Raw genomic sequence first — 17,126 nt, 5'->3', positions numbered from 1 at the left:
GGGTTAATTCGGATCCAACACAATATTTGTATAACACACAATAACAAAAGCAAAGTAAATAATAAAGGCAGCACTAAACCAGCCACTTCCCTGATCTGCAAGATAGAATTAGTATTTTTGTCAATGGAGTCTGGTGGGTTTGAATAGTGCGATACAATGTCTGTTTCCGGTTAAACAGAAAGGATCTTACAGGTTTATCCCTGTAGGGATCCTTCTGTAAGGATAAAATAACAATCTGAGCCTGTCATTAAAGCCTTTACAGCCCATTTACCGCTCGTTCTAGGCTGCTGGTGGATGTAATCTAATGGACCAGTTCCAAAAGTTTGTGTACCTACTAGTCATTTAAAACTCAAAATATGCACACAAAAAAATAGGGCCCAGCTTTAAAAATAGAGGAGTTACCCTTTAAAACGTTCTGTGCGGTGACGTCTTGGAGTCTTCTTGTCACCATTTAAGAGAAGAAATAATCCAGCCAATAATCTTATAATCTAACTCTCAGCAAGAGAGAGAATAGGTTGATTTAATAAAAAAAAATGTAACTGTTCCTTTAAGGGCTTCAGACTGATCTCTACAATCAGCAGAGCTGCTAAACACAGACACACACACACACACACACACACACACACACACACACACACACACACACACACAGACCTGTGATTCATAGCGGATAAGCAGGTCATATTCCATGGAGTAGGGGACGTTACTGATGAGGAACTCCAGGGTGCCACCCTCAGGCACCCGAGCAAACCCCGTGCCCGTCCACGAGGCGGGGCGACCCGGCTGGTGCTCCCTGATCTCCACTGCGCAGCCCTGAGAACACACACACACACACACACACACACACACACACACACACGTATTTAGACTCCTATTCAAATATTTTATCATTCTGGAGCCGCAGAGTCACTTCAGTACAAGCGTGCGCTCACCTGTCCCATTTTGGCCAGCTCAGCCTCGTACAGGAAGTGATCCAGAGCCATGAAGAAATATCCGGACTCCACCTGCACACACTGGCGTCCTGTCATGTGACTGCGGCAGCGACACTGGCCGCTCTCCATGGAGCAGCTAAAGACAACACATACACGGCTTCGTTATTTCACAGCCGCAGGCGATATGATTATAGAAGCCACCGCTGGGCGCCTCGTCTTCAATCAGTGATATTAACGGTTCAGTTTTCACAGCGAAGCTCCTTCTGAATCTGACGGCTCATGGTGGCGCCAGAGGAGAAGTTAGAGGGTCGCTGAAGTCAGAGGGCTTCATCCTCTGGGGACCATGAATATGTGTACACATTTACAGTGTGCTGTACATGTGCTGAGATATTTGAGTCCAGAGCTGCACTGACACCAATCCCAGTACCCAGAATGCCTCCACTGTATCAGCTGCACCGATCCAATGTGTAATTTATTAGCCCAGAAAAAAAACGCTGATAAAATGAAATCAGTTTTTCGCTGCTTCAAAACAGTTGCCTGCACAGACAGACAGACGTGTGGAGAAGAAGATATGTTTTCCGATAATCTATTTACTTGACAATCGCTCATTGACGATAGCTGACATTGTTTCCCTGTGTGGTGTGTGTGTGAGAGAGAGAAATGTGTCAGGCATTCAGAGTGGAGGTTAGCTCGGCTATGCTAATGTTGCTTCTTTCATTCATTACTTGTTTTTATTGTTCTTTTTTTCCGATATGACTGACGATAAAATAAAGTTCCCTGACAGTCATTATCAGGTATGTATTTGTTCATGTTTTGGCCACACAGCAATGATAGCAATAATATCACATCCGTTCAAGATAAGTAGTAAAAAAGCTGTTTAAAAGAACCAAAATCACTCAGTATCAGCTGATACACAAGCTCGGGGACTGGAATTGGTATTGGGACGAAAAAATCTCTACTAATAGCTGCAAATATAATGTGTGCAATACGGTAACAAAACCATCAGGGAAGTGAATTATAGCCTGGTGTTTGAATAGAGGGTGTCAGTCTCTCGGTGGCATCGAAAAGGGATCAGTTAATTAATCAGCGTGACAAGAGGAGAAACAAATTACTGCTCCCAGGGTTGAAGTGCAGGCCAATAAATCTGAGTACACAAAGCTGCAGCTGCTATTTCAGGGATTGTGATTAATCTCTGAGTGTTATGTCTCAAAGACAAAAACACGTGAAAGGGGACTCCACGCGGTGTAATCTCATTTGTAGCAGCCTCACACTTGATGTACGAGCTGCGGCTGAGGATTAAAAAAAAACAAACCACGGCACCACTCACTGGTTGTCCAGGGCTCCTCCGATGTCGCACTCGCAGCCTCTGCAGCCGTTCAGGTCGTGGCTCAGAGCCCAGTGTTCTGGCTACAAAGCACACAAGGACAGACAGAGGGCAGAGTGATTGACGGACAGAAACAGGCAGGGCATCACTCTCCAAGCTGTTACAGAGTGAGAGGGGAACTTTCCTCTGCAGTCCGACCGTCCTAAGTGAGTGTGACTCATGGAGTTATTCTGCATCCAGCTCTCTAATCCAATAAAATAACATTAGTAGCTTTGGGGCACATCATTACAGCCCATTTTCTTTTTCAAAAGCAGCTGACTTGACTGTGTGATTTTTTTTTTTTGCAGTCAGCAATTTCACTTCTTCAACATGAGCATGTTTATGTGTGGACAAAACCTTATCATCCATCTATCTACAGTTATACCAACATTAACTTTTACTTTTGCTTTGACATTTATAGTGTTATTCCTGCAGGTACTTCTTCTTTTCTGGAGCATTTTTAATGATGTTGACATTACACTAATGCCATTAAATGAGGCCTCACGGGGCTCATCAGAAAACAGGATCCACTTTTGGACCAGGTTCAGGCCCTGACCATTTTAGGCCTGCTGTAACTCACACCAACCGGACAAGCCTCAAATCCCTGGGCTAAATTTAGACACAGGGCCCAGGCAGGAGCTCACATTCCTGCCTACACTATTCCTGGCTGAGTAGATTTGGGACAAGGGGGTGAATCGCAACAGGAAGCCGATCACCAACCACCAAAGAGAATTTGATACTAAATCACATTGGGGCTCACTGACAGGGGCAGGGAGAGAAAGATGGAGACAGAGTAAATGACAGATACAGATGTGTGAGGTTTTTCTCACCAAACACTGGTCACAGCTGCGGCCAGTGACCAGACGCTTGCAGAAGCAGTCTCCGCTGACTGGGTCACACTGGGAGCTGCCCGACACCGTTCCCCTGTGGTCACACCGGCAAGCTGGTGGCGCAGGGCGGAGGGCAAATTGAATTAAGGAGGTTTTATCACAGATTTACAACGAGTTACTGCAGCACATTAAAGAGCAGGGTTTTACAGTGATTAATAAATAAATGTGAGTACATTTTATGGGCAGTAGCAAGTTATTAATGGACTGTTCTTGCCCTGAGATGTATTCTGTCCTCTCGGTGGAGGCTGCTGGTGCTGTATGCAGCCTGAGAGAAAGACCTGCAGACACTACGCAGGGCTAAAACGTCCCCCCCCCACCTATTTCCTCCTTTCTTTTAGGCTACCAAACACTGTCAGCTCATCATAACATTTCTAGGTGTGGGTGAGACGTAGCAGAGACGGCACTCACGTTGGCAGCCCTGAGGGTTGTCGGCACTCAGGCCGAAGAAGCCGGTCTTACACTTGTCGCAGCGCGGCCCCTCGACATTGGCCTTGCAGCGGCACTGACCTCCCATCATGCCGAGGGAAGGGTCGGTGTGGCTGTCGCACATTCCTCCGTTCTGGGAGCCATCGGGGTCACAGTCACACGCTGCGGGACAGACGGGAAGTTTAACTTAAACTATCTAAGTTCAGTCCGTCTGGTTTTGTACATTGAGAGTTGGTGTTATGTCCTGACCTCCAAACACAAGTATGAACTTGTTGAATATGGAACCGTTAGAGTCGATTACTGCATGAATTACCTTAAGATGGTAAGCCTTAATTATCCGTTCCCCCTCAACTTAAGCAGTCTCTCACATTTTCTCCAGAAAATACCATTAGTAGTTGTTCTGTGATTGGGAACGCAGTCACACACTCACCTACACAGGCTCGTGGGTCCCTGATATCCTTATTAGGGTCTTTGTAGTAGAAAGGTTTGCACATCTCACAGTTGCGTCCCATGGTGTTGTGCTGACAGTCGTCACACACTCCTCCGCTCACATTCCCAGTGGCCAAATACACCGCCATGTCAAAGTGGCACTGGGGCGAGTGGCTATTGCAGTTACACTCTAGAAAAACAAGACTTTTAATTTAACTCAAGCTGATTATTCATAATCCTGGAGCTGTAAATGTGTGTCTCTTCTCTCCTCTGCACTCACTCTTGCAGGCGTTGGTGTTGCGTCCCTCGGCCGGTCTCCAGGGCAGGTCGTTGTAGAAGTTGTCACACTGCTCACAGTTCAAACCTTTCGTGTTGTGGTTGCACACACACCTGCCGTGAACCTTCAAAAGGGAGGCAAGGGAATGTAAATGGGACGAGGAATCAAAAGCTTCGAAAGTTTGACTGGCTGCTAATTAAACGTCTTCACTGTAACAGACTCTCTCACCATTCCCTCTATGTCATCCCTGATGCCTTCAATGGGAGCGCACTCGGAGGCATGGCCGTAGCAAAAGCAGTTCCCGCGTACGACGAGCTCGTATATAGCGTAGTAATACTTTTCTTTGATTTCAGCTCTGGGGTCCAGCAAGTTGTCCCCCAGCGTGTGAAGCTTGGTGAAGTTCACTCTCAGGTTGGTGATCTTTAGCTGGTCTGTCGGGGAGAGAAACGCGAAGAGAGTGAGACAGAGAGGAGCGGTGTGACAATGAGGCTTCTTTCAGGTGGACGTTCTTTGTTACATGAAGGCCGGCAGCCTTATGGTGGATCGTGTGTTCAGGTAAAGGATGAAGATGAAAAAAACTGCAAACAAACACACACATAACATGTGTCGCTAACACTTTTAGTTTTGTCAGTGACAACAACAACATGGCTCAGAGGAACATTGTCCTGACAGTGGGGTCCAGCCAAATGGCCCCACATAACACTGCTGGCCCCAAACTCTGGGTGTTCTCCTTGTTTTCTGGCCCCATTAAGTTTGTAATGCAAGTACACACACACACACACACACACACACACACACACACACAAGCAAGAGGAAGTCAAGGCCAGTGGAGCACGACAGAACTGAGTGTGTGGCAAAGCATTATGGGCGAGCAACAGTTAATGATCTGGGCTGGTCTGAGGATTAGCAAGTCCTCAACCTGAGGTTACACTGTGACAGGGCTGAAAGGAGTTAGTTTTAACATGGAGAATGATTCCCACCGTGTCTCCAAGGCCAACGGTAAATCTATAATAGGTGCTTTTATCATTTCTACATCAAAATGTGGTGGACACCTGACCCTCCAACATCCCTATGATAGAGTTAAGTTATATCTGTCTTGTTGGGTTTCCTTTTTAATTTATTTTATTACTGTGCCTATCCTTGTACACGTATAGATACAGCTGTAAACAAAAAAAAGGAAAATTGAAGAATTGTGAATATTAATGTATAAATTGTTCAAAAAAAAAACAAAAAACGTGGTGGACACAAAGTACACAAAGCCATCACGTAGATACTCTACGTCAAATATTTCTCCAATATGAGTGAAAGTTACTTTTCTACTTGAGTTAAACTTGCTTTTATTCAAAAATACATTCACTTATTCATGTCACTGCATTGTTGTATTGTTACCACAATGTATTTATAGAGCCTGATGAAACAATCCACCGAACTGGACCTGCAGAATCGCTTGTAGCTACAAAGCCTATAAAAAATACCTAGAGAGAGAGACAGGAAATGCTTATCTGGAATTAAATGGATATGAATCTCTGCTGACAGTACATTATAAATAGTATAGTGCTTAAATACGTGCAGTTTGTTACTGTCCACCCCTGAAAACATGACTACTTCTGTTACTGTGAGCTAAATGCTAACATGTTCAGCATCTTAGTTTAGTGTGTTAGCTTAGCATGCTAACATTTTGTCAGTGCAACTGAGGCTGATGGGAATGTCATTAGTTTAACCCCTTGTTGACTGTTGTTGTCGCGAATTCGCCTCAAACCTCTTCCGGTCCTGATGCAGCTGAGGTGGCCTCTGTATCCCACTGATGCCGGTTGATGTATATTCTATGTATACATTATATATACATAGATGCATACATATATAAATAACTAAATATATATTCTGTGTGTATATACATATATATTATATTATACTATTATTATATTGTACTAGTCTATGCTATGCTATATTCAAATGAACAATCTCCACTTCATTTAACACAAATAATTAATTTTTTTATATGATTGTAAATAAATTCAGGCAGTAAGGGGTTAACAAGCATGTGGTCGTGCACCAAAGTGCTGGAGAAAGTCACATTTTATTTGTTATCCTCCAGACAACATGGACATCTGTACTGAATCTCATCTTAATCCATCAAATAGCTGTTGGGAAATTACAGTTGGGTCCAAAGTGGTCGTCCGACTCATATCTATGGAGCCACACGGTTAGTATGGCTAATAAAAACCACGAATCCAAAACCTGCAACCTCACAACTATTATGTGACATTATGTTCATCCACCCAGACCTAAATCTGTCTTCACCTAAATGAGAGAATAGTTTGGAATTCGTCATTCGACTCACACGGGCAGCGCTATAACCTGAGCTGATAGCTTCGTGCTAACACTGTTCCCTCCAACATGCACCACTACGAGTTTGCTGAAGGTGGATTAGCTCGTGTTTGAGAGCTCCCTGAAAAAGCAGAAGCCTTTTTTTGGCCACAAACCTTGACTGAACTGAAGTGCGTCTATCAGCTGACAATAAGGGAATTAGTCAGTGTCTCGCTTTTATTCAAATTCATTTGAGTCATTCGTGACTTTCAAGTTCATTTCCAGAGGGGAGGAAATCCAAAAAAATGACTGACAATAAAGGAATGTGGTGTTGAAATGGTTCTTCCCACATCCTGCATCTTTATCTTCTCCAGCTATTCGGAGGAGGAAGTTCCTAATAGGGAGAAAGACGACTCCTTTCCTGGGAGATCAGTCCGTCAGAGCAGCCGAGGCCCCGTCATCCTCTGCTGTTACTGTCCAGCTGTTCGCCAGTAGCCATCAACACACACACACACACACACACACACCTTTCCTTTCTTTGTTAAGCATAATTACCGGCACTATTCTGCTTCCCAGGGGGCGCCCATGCATTGATTTACTAACAGTATCGCTAACAAACAACAGAAAGAGAGGTTCTCATATCGCAGAATTAAAAACAACTCTTACAACGTTAGATTAGTAAATGAGGCAGAAAACAATGTGACAACATGATGAATATAATTATGAGGATTATGAACATTTATAATTTTGCTGCAGCCTTTGTTCCAAGCTGCTCCTCCCCATTAAGGAAATTGGCATTTAAAAACACGTCTCAGCCTCCTGAGCTTCCTGTCATTGTAAATCCTGCTGGAGTCGAACCTGCAGTGTTACAGTAAAATGGGAGGCTTCACTTTCCAAACTGACTCTGCCAACTTTATCTTTATCAGTAACAGAATCCCCCTCTGACAGACAAGAGCTAATCCCTGCAGCTCCACTGCACTAAGACACTGTCTGTTCCCCCCCGACGCTGTAACAGCAGAGCAGAGAACAGTCCTCCGACTCTGTAAGCAGCCCGAAGGACTGACATATATTATACCATATATATATATATATATATATATATATATATATATATTACCAGCTCTGTCGAACTGAACATTTAAGGAGAGCTGAGAGGAACTTTTCCATGAGCTGGCAAGATTAAAAGTGTTCTGCTGGCAGTGGATGAATAAATACTGAAGAAAACGTTCAGAGGTTTCTTCTTCTGTGATTTCTAAAAGTATTTATGTCGAGATAACAACATAGCACACAAGGCGATCAAATGTAATTGATGTCATTACTGAAAAAACTACTCACCTCATCTAATTTCTGCTTACTACTGAATTAAGTCAAGACAACTTAGTGCAAAGCCTGGTGGAGCTTCCCAGCATGCTCTGAGGCGATGTATCATAAACTGTGTTCTCATAAATAAATAACTAAACTAAACTAGGTAACTAAATATGTAGTAACTCTTTTTATGTGTACTGCTCACTTAACATAACTCAGATTTTATAGTCAAACTAATGAATCAAACAACATGAGGTGTTTAAACACACTTCTAACTCAGCTTTGACAGCTTCTGTTGCTACAATAATATAAAACCTTTTACAGAAATGACCTTTCTCCATTTCTGTTTTCTAATTCAGGGCATATTTCACAACATGATTTGAAAGGAATATCTCAGAATTACTAATCTGTAACAAGTCTTTTTTAAATCTAAAATACCAAGTTCAGGGAATGCTGGGAGCAAAAGTCTGTAGTCATTCAGTTATTTTTCTTCTCAACTGATCCTTGTTGACACACTTCCTCTGACTGTTATCCCCGAAAGGCAATACCAGTCAAATACTTTAGCTTACAGAGGGTTAAATTAGATTCAGGGTTATGGTCTGCCAATCAAAGAGGCAAAATATGTACAGAGGAAGGTCTGCCTGGAAGTCCCCCTCAAGAGTCTGCCTCAAGTGATGCAGTAACAAATAAAGAAACAAGATTTAACTTTGGATGTTGATTCATTGTCTTGACAACAGCGGGCAGTAAATATGGACTGCTCAGCTGTGGGGGGGGGGTCAGGGGTCTTCATGTGGGTCGGTTATAGGGGGATATTTAACAACAGAACAAGACAACCTCCGCTGCTGAGCTGGAAACCCAGCTCTGGTTTCTGGGAAAGGCTCTCATGTCCTGCCAGTCTAAACACGAGGGCGAGGACGGCGAGGCTGTGTGGGAGAGGGACAGCTGCTTTTCACATCTCCCCATGTCTTCCACACAGCGGGGCCATGTTTCGCACCCCAGAGAGAGCCTGTTACAGTCCGTAACGTGTCACAGCTGGATAACAAGAGCCGATTGTGTCGGCTGGAGTTTGATTTATGGTGACAAATGTGGCCGCAGCTCTCAAAGGAGGGGGACAGAAACAAACCACGATGATACTGCAAAGCAAGCGAAGCTGGGTTGATGGATCGTCACAATGTGCATATATATATATATATAGTAAAGGGGAATTACACCACTTTTGAAAAGATGCTGGCCTCAACAATTACATTTCTGCAGGGGGAAGATTTTGTTATGGCTGTGCACTGAACTGTTGCTTCTTTTTATTTCATTCTTGACTTTGTGCAGCTCGTAAGTGTTGAATTATTTCTTTTTGTCCACCGAGATGTGATTTTTGTGCCTTGGCTTGTCCTACTTCCATTATATTCAAAGTGTGTCACCCCATTATGTGCCTTTAATGTTAAATGTTAAAGTGTATGTTTTTGGAAAATACAATAAATGTATAATGTCAAATGAAGAAAAAGATATTGCAGATATTGTGCATATTTGTGGAAACATAATTTAAGCTTTTTTCTCACGACACCTGAGGGCTGTTCGGAGACCTGCTACCTGTTAGGACACTTTTCTGCTGCGCTGACGACCGCAAGACGTCTCAAATCTGTAAAGCCTAATGTAAGTGTACTAACAGGTACACAGGTCAGAGCTACAGCAAGGTTTTAGATACTCAGTCATTCACAACAATGAGTTTTATTTCAGTTCGACTCATTTTTGTAGTATTTCCTATGTGATAGTTTGGTTTCTGTTATCATCAGAGTGATGTAGTTCATGATTTGTTTGTAATAAGAGCTTTTTTGCCCAACATGTCCTGAACTTCAGCTTGCTGTACAGCTCTTTAACTTTTATAACCCCTTTCACCAAAAAGCCTGCACAAAAACATGGACAGACTTCAGACGCAAACCTTTTACTTGCTACTTTCCTGTTAAGTTTTCTATGGGAAGATTTCAAAATGAATCCCACCCATGCTTCTATCCAACAAGACTGTGTTGTTTTGCATCGCCCCGTAGCGCTACACCATCAATAAAAAATAAAACAAAGAGTGTGACCTACTCTGGATGCTCGGGCTGTATGGATCCTCAATCCTGATGGCCGGATCCAGCACTCTGTAGATGACCTAGACACACATATGCACACACATATTTACATATTATGAACTATCAGAGACTTGAAATAACAATCAAATATCCAGCGACACATGCAGCATGAGCCTTCAGTGTCAGCGTGTGCACCAAAGATTGTGTTTGTGCCTTTGACTTGTGTTGGAGGAATTAAAGAGCAGGAGTTCTTCATCTTCTCTGTTTGCACGATGTCTTTTTGCTAGAAACTACATCCCAGGATCTGTGAACTAAAGCGGCATTGACTGAACTGGAAACTGGCCGTGCAACATACTGCATTAGTATTATTAGTACACCACTTATCACTTTCTTGACTTAAAAACTTAGATGAGAAGTTTGTAACAAAGACTGGAAACAGAGGAAAGAACTAGCGTTACTCTGAAAGTTTAAAAACTAAAAACACTACTAACATCCGCCTCTGAATCGGACTAATTAACCAATTAACACCTATTTCCCCCTGCTGCCTGTCTTTATGCTAAGCTAAGCTAACCATAGGCCAACAGAAAACTTTAGATCCAAAATATTGTTAAAAAAACAATGAAGATTTTCACACCAAAAACCACAAATTCTGAAACTGGACAATTTATGAGCCTCATGTTTCTTCAGTACATAGAATAAGCTCAGTGTTTATTTGCATCGACTGACTTTATTTGGGCTGCTCCTTTAATGAGTCACTCACCTCGCCCTCCGTTGACGGCTCGATGTCCGAGTAGCGCGACTCACAGATGATGTCGTTAATGTTTCGCAAAGAACCGTCGGAGACGCCGGGAAACGTGGCAGAGCAGTCGTGGGAGAAGTACCGGTACACCTTCCAGGTACGGCCAAAGTCTGCTGACCGCTCGATGAGCATGGCTGCCGGCCGGAAAGTCTGCGGGAGACAGAAGCGAGTTACTTTTGTTGAGCAGAATAATCCAAAAGCTCAAAACAAATGCAGGTATTAGTCACTAGGTGAGTAAGCTGATGACAGGAGCTTTTCTTGTACCTTGAAGGTCATAATTAGGTGAGTGAAATGAAACTCTGCTTCCAGATCCAGCTGGATAAAAACATCCGACTTTCCTGAGAGAGACACAGACAGAGAGAGGTGTGTTAATTTTACATGAAGAAAACATTTTCTGTTACAGCTAATGACCTTAATGTCACTTAGATTGAACTGATAATTCATAAACCACCTGCACTCGTTTTCCATCTTTATCGTTACTTTCTGACAGATGGACCGTGGAGATTAATGGCGAATGGCAGTAAGTGAAGCAGCAACAGCGCTTTTTGGCTTGAGGAATGGTGTCTTGACAGGAAAAGGCATTCAGTCTTGGCGGGGGAAAACGTAGAGAGCACGCTGGAGAAGCCAGCCTACACACTTCCTGAGCAGCACTGCACCAAATACAGTGAAGGGCCACTTTCACTGCTGTTCTGGCTGTTTTGTATTACATGCAGCGTACAAAGCCAAGAGGACTTTCCCGTCCCTGAATAATGCATTTTACAACTTAACACTCCACAACCAAGTAACTTTTGTGCAGCAACACATCCGTGTGTCCTGGGGAATCACCGTAACACTTAGATCTGGCAGGTAATGACAGCGTGCAGCACGCAGGACTTTCCTGTTAATAAAAGCCCAAACCAGAGCTGGAGAGCATCAGAAGGGAAAACATCTCTGATGGATTCTAATGTTACCTTTATGGTCAGCCAGCCTGTTAAAGCTACACGAAGCCATATTCTTATATATTTCTATAGAAACAATGACTGTGTGTAATGTTAAATGTAACAATTTACTAGTGTAAAAGGTCTCGTAGCACTAAAGCTAAATGATAAGTAGCTGTGTTTTGTAGGACAAAGTGAACATGGCAATTTTTTTCTTAAATAATATTAAAGAAATAATTGATCTTTTGCAGAGCTCCTCCCTAAAACGGCCGCTGTTGAATCTTAGTAACCGTAACTAGTCACAGGAGGCCTGTTGAGCTTTCAGCAGACAAGAGAAATGTGCTGACAGCAGATATCCTAAAAGTTTCGATCAGACGGAGGTGTCATGTTGTTCGCTTTTCAAAAGCCAAAAAATCCAAGAGCAGAAATGTCAAGAAAGGGACGAAACAGTGTGGGAGACCTCGCTGACGGCTGAATCCACTGACAATCAACAGAAACTCCTTTGTTTGCTCCAAGATAAGACACTTTAAGTGGTAACTTTAACTAATAAAACTAGTGTAACTACCTGCTTCCTGACTTAGACCCTTCTACTGCTAATATTAATATTATAATAATAATATAAAGTATAACTTTTAAACTTTCAAACCAAATATCATTTACTTTAACTCTGTCTTTACCAGAGTCAACAAAAGGATGCTGAATGTGAGATTTAAAAAAGAAATAGTACCATTAGGGGGCAGGAACTGAGCCCAGGTCCCCACATGTAGATAAAAGTAATAATTTCTTTAAATGGTTTAGTTAACCAATCCCCTAAATGCTCACAGAGGCGCAAACACTTCCTCAATCAAGCACAAATCAACAGCAGGAAGGAAAGAGATGGAACAGAAAGAGGAGGAAGGGTGCGACACAGCTGATGAGACAGAGAGCAAGTCAAAGGATCAAATGTAGGGAAGTTTGTTAGACATATTAAACTGTGAATGGAAAAGACGCACACCTGCTCCAGTGTTTAGCCCACATTCACTTTCACATCTCAGTGCCTCATAATGTCGGCATGTGTGTGTGTGTGTGTGTGTGTGTGTGTGTGTGTGTGTGCATGTCCCAGGAAGTTTCCAATTAATAAGTGCACACAATCAAACCACTGTGCTGTGCCACCAGCACCATGGAAATGCCATAAAGATGCCACGGAAAAGCAGCAGCAACCAGGAATAAAAATAGCCACTATGCTTCCTGTCCCCCTTCTTCTTCTTCTTCTTCTTCCTCTTCTTCCTCTTCTTCTTCTGTTTCTCTCTGCTCTATTCTGGGTCTAGCTGTCAGCAGCAGCAATCCATAACAGCAGCATGGCTCACAAACAGCTGAAGTGAGCCTTGTGTCCAGCTGGCGTCTCTGCGCTGAGCTTCACTGTTGCTCATTGTCACTGCGAGCGAGTGGAAATACATCAGCTCAACAACCCCCCCCCCCCCCCCCCCCCCCCCCCCCCCCCTCTCCCCCCCGTCCAAACTACCGTCTCACCCAGTCCTCAACTTTCACTTTTATCTTCCCATTAGAGCTTTTACTTTTCTGCTCTCCCTGTCATCCCCCCTTCTCGTTCTCTGTTGAGATGCCAGAGCAGGACCTACTCTGTTATTAAGCCCATCTGTAGCTGGTCAAAGGATGTTGGCCACAGTGTGTGTGTGTGTGTGTGTGTTAACCTAAACCTCTCTTCAGCGACTATTTGCTTACTGCTTGTGGTTTCAAAAGCTTTTAGTATCTTGCTCCCCCCCCCGACAATTTTCCTTCTTTCCAATTGAATTATTTCTGCTTCCAAATATCCATGACCTCACCTTTTTATATCCCATCATTTCCCCCCCATTCTTCTCTTAAGATATCAATAGCTTTAACTATATACCAGCGCCTATAATTGGGGGCCATATAAGGTTTATCACACAACCAACTCCGCTCAACATTTCAAGTCAATGCTTGTGGAAGCAATTTAAATGAATTATTCCACATCTCATTTATCACTCAGTTAATCTGTAGACATGAAGATGAAAGATGAAATCACACCGTATTACAAACACATGCTGAGAAAATGACGTATATGAGGTTTTCCTGCCTCTAATACTAAGATGAGCTGAAATTAAGGGGTTTTATATACTTCTCTGTTTCTGTTTACTCTGTGCATTTTTTTTCTCATGCTCACTCACACTCAAATGTACCTGTGCTTGTTAAACAGAACAATAATTCCCAAAAAGCATTGCACCAAGAAAATTAGGATATCACCTTCTATTTGGGCAAAGAGCATAAAAGCTGTAGCTGATGGCTTTGTTGATGCTTTACAGATCAGTTATGGCTCAATTCTAACTTTTTTTATTTAGACTTATAACTAACCTATAAGCCAGAGTCTCAATTAGGTTTATTGTCAAGTAAGTTTTCACATTACCAGGAATGTGCCTTGCTGTATTGGTGCATAATCAAGACAACCTAAATATAAAAAGTAAAAATATGAAATAGAGATATTTACAACACAGAATAACAGAATATGAGAAAAGATTTACACTACATCTGTTTTTAAAACTGAAAAGAGCTCAAATAAGCACTGAGACATTTTATTCACTGTAACTGGATATTGTTTCTTCCTGTTTGAGGTCCATATCTATTATTCTAATAGTTAGAATCATCTCAATTATGTTAATACACTGTGACCACAAAGTCTCCTCACCGTTCTCCGACTGCCACCAGGACTTCTTGCGGTGAGGTTTGAAGGTGGTGATGACGTTCTCTATGCGGTGATTGATGGTGTTGTACACTGGGTCATAGGGCCGTCTCGAATCACAGTCGAAACACTTCTTCTCATCCTGCAGCACGGCAAGAAAAGGTCAGGGTCACACGGTCAGGGGTGGCGGACGTCCGGGGTCGATGAGAAACCCACACACAGAGAGAGAGGACCCACAGATGTGTCCAAACACTGACCTGCAGATGGCTGACGATGCAGTAGGGCTCTTTTCTCCTCATCCCACATGTGGACGAGGCCTTCAGGTTCTTCTCTCGTCCAACCAGCAAGTCCCCCGTTGCGGGGTAACAGCTGCCATGGGCACAGCCATGGCTGAAGTCGGGCTCCTGGCCAACGGCGGCAGCCAGGCCTGAGGAGGGCGGAGCAGGAAATGAGTTACAAAGAACAGGAAACAGCATCGTGTTGACAAATAAAGTCGACTTGAAATCCGTACCTCTTTATCAGTCCTAAGAAAAAGACACACATCATCAAAAGCTCTTATCGCTTCCTGAGGAGGAAAGACTCCTGGATGAGAAGTGAAACTGTAAGAAACTCAAGAGCTGAATGTTTTTAACCTGACCAGTGAATCTGAATCAGCTCTTCACTGTCCCACAGAGACATTGTGGACATTTATAAAAGGTTTCTGTGGGATGGAAAACAGCCAGGATACAGAATCACTATGTTTGGTTTCTTGGACAAAAATCAAAATGGACCACAAACAGCATGAGTATGTAGGAGAAGAAACATGAATATGAAAGATTGATAAAGATCTTAACTTAGGATCCGGTGTTTAGGAGAACGTGGCGCGTTCAAGCGTACACTTTTGTTTTGGTGTAAAATCTGATGGTCTCAGGCTAACGGGCAGACAGACTGTGAATCTGTGCTTCAGAATATCAAGGGTGTTTCTCTAAATTCATAAATGAGACTGATTTAGTTTAAGGTGCTATGTTATTTCTCCATAATGCCTGGACTTGACCTGAGAAATAATACGGATTGAAAAGGATTTTTCAACTCAGCATTTAAAGCAAAAAAAAAAAAAAAGTGTCATGTGTGACAGACATTAATCACAGCCATATTTGCTGCTGCTTTTGTGGACATGGACAGGCTAATTTTGGTCACTTTGGTCATATCTATCATGGTTTATAGCTCTTGAGGAAAACGTAGAGGTCTCATGGAGGCCGTAAACCGCAGGGTATGAAGGTCTTATTGCTCCGGACACTGGCCCCCCACAACTAGACAGCTACTGCTTCGTCAAGAGCCGACTCGGTGTTGAAACAACATCCAGGGTGAGGGGGGGATTATCTCCAGGCAGTCCTGCAGGTTAACTGGCTCTGCTGTCTGCAGGGGTCCCACTCAGCTGACCCGACAAGAGGCCCTCGCTACGGGCTAAATCTGGACACCAACCGACGCAGGTCATGCAAAGGTCAACTAAGACAGAACATCTTGAAAATCAGTGAATGATTATTTCCTCACAGCTGAGTCTTCCAGATGAGGATGCGACATGAAAATATGATCATATAAGAAAAGCTTGTTTTATAAACTTGGTGCAGACAACGTGTCGCTCTACGACGCGGCGCTGGAGCCTCGCTGTGACTGAATATCCCTGCTATGTGTGGGAGTTAAAATAAACCTTATAAACTTTCATGACAACCAGCAGCAGCCGTCACACATTCCTCTGGGCCTCTCGACGTGAATCTCTCCTCCTGCATGCCTCTGGGAGCTGTAGTCTGTGTCTGCTGCTGTGAGGAAACTGGTGTGAGGGGAGGGGAGACCTGCTGTCAGTCTAAGGCCTGTCCACAACAGGTGCTTCTAATCCTCCCTCTGTGTGTGTGCAGACTACATGGCAACATGGAAGAGCTCTGCAAAACACCCCAAACAAGCTTTGGTTTCTGTTCACATTCCCTAAAAGACAAAAAGATGAACACTAAGGCTTTTCCTGTATCCACTTTGTATTAACAAAGGAGGTTTTTCACTGCATGGTACAGTTAGACCGAATCTGTAAAAGCTGTGAGTAGCACATGACACCTGAGCAACACGGGACATCCTGCAAAAATGTTTAACTACCAACCACAATTTTGTTTTTCATGGCAGCTCACAAAACCACAGGGTGAAGTGCTGACGTAACACAATCCCTTTGATATCCTCTGTTATAAGAGTGTGTCAGTGTCAGTACATGTGAGCGGAGCAGAGGGAAAGGTTAGCTGTGAGATTAGCAGTCTCTGAAAATGCTCCAAATGTCCCGTCGTGCACAAACATGTTTCATTCATGCAGGTTTTCTATGACGGTTCAGGACCAGCAACCTTTCCCTTTAAGAGTCTCTGGACATGAACAGTCTATCATGAGTTTTTAATCATATGTTTGTCCATTAATGCGTTTTTTTTAAGTTACTTTTTTAGTTGTGGTTGTGGTTTTAGTCTTTAGCATCGCAAAGAATTAGATTAGGACTTCAAAACCTTGAATAAGTAATAAGTAATTTCACAAAGCGGCATAGCACATCCTGTTTCCCTGACATACACAGTGCTTATGTACTGAATTAAGATGAGACACGGCACAAGCAATGAATGGCAAAAGGCACTCGTCCAGATTTCTGCTGCAGATTTCAGTAATATTTATAGATTGTTGCCTACACACTGCACAATAGTGAGATTTCAGAACTTTAATGCTGA

General features: G+C 43.1%; 1 protein-coding gene across 1 annotated transcript in view; it reads right to left on the bottom strand.

Moving 5' to 3' along the window:
• The window catches only part of lamb2 (laminin, beta 2 (laminin S)), a 28,545-nt gene extending 13,722 nt beyond the window's left edge, over positions 1-14,823 (bottom strand). Inside the window, exons 1-13 of the mRNA XM_070838794.1 lie at positions 14,661-14,823; positions 14,410-14,545; positions 11,059-11,132; positions 10,756-10,944; positions 10,012-10,075; positions 4,546-4,748; positions 4,321-4,441; positions 4,042-4,230; positions 3,594-3,773; positions 3,126-3,238; positions 2,260-2,339; positions 933-1,068; positions 655-813 (exon numbers count right to left, since the gene is read on the bottom strand). Of these exons, the coding sequence (XP_070694895.1) occupies positions 655-813; positions 933-1,068; positions 2,260-2,339; positions 3,126-3,238; positions 3,594-3,773; positions 4,042-4,230; positions 4,321-4,441; positions 4,546-4,748; positions 10,012-10,075; positions 10,756-10,944; positions 11,059-11,132; positions 14,410-14,545; positions 14,661-14,702 (1,686 nt within the window). The 5' untranslated portion in view covers positions 14,703-14,823. The remainder of the gene's footprint in view (positions 1-654; positions 814-932; positions 1,069-2,259; positions 2,340-3,125; positions 3,239-3,593; positions 3,774-4,041; positions 4,231-4,320; positions 4,442-4,545; positions 4,749-10,011; positions 10,076-10,755; positions 10,945-11,058; positions 11,133-14,409; positions 14,546-14,660) is intronic.
• Positions 14,824-17,126: the final 2,303 nt, after the last annotated feature.

Source organism: Pempheris klunzingeri, chromosome 11, assembly GCF_042242105.1.
Source record: "Pempheris klunzingeri isolate RE-2024b chromosome 11, fPemKlu1.hap1, whole genome shotgun sequence".
Lineage (NCBI taxonomy): Eukaryota > Metazoa > Chordata > Actinopteri > Acropomatiformes > Pempheridae > Pempheris > Pempheris klunzingeri.
The sequence above is the reverse complement of the archived record's forward strand: the minus strand, read 5'-3'. Positions and strand labels throughout refer to the sequence as shown.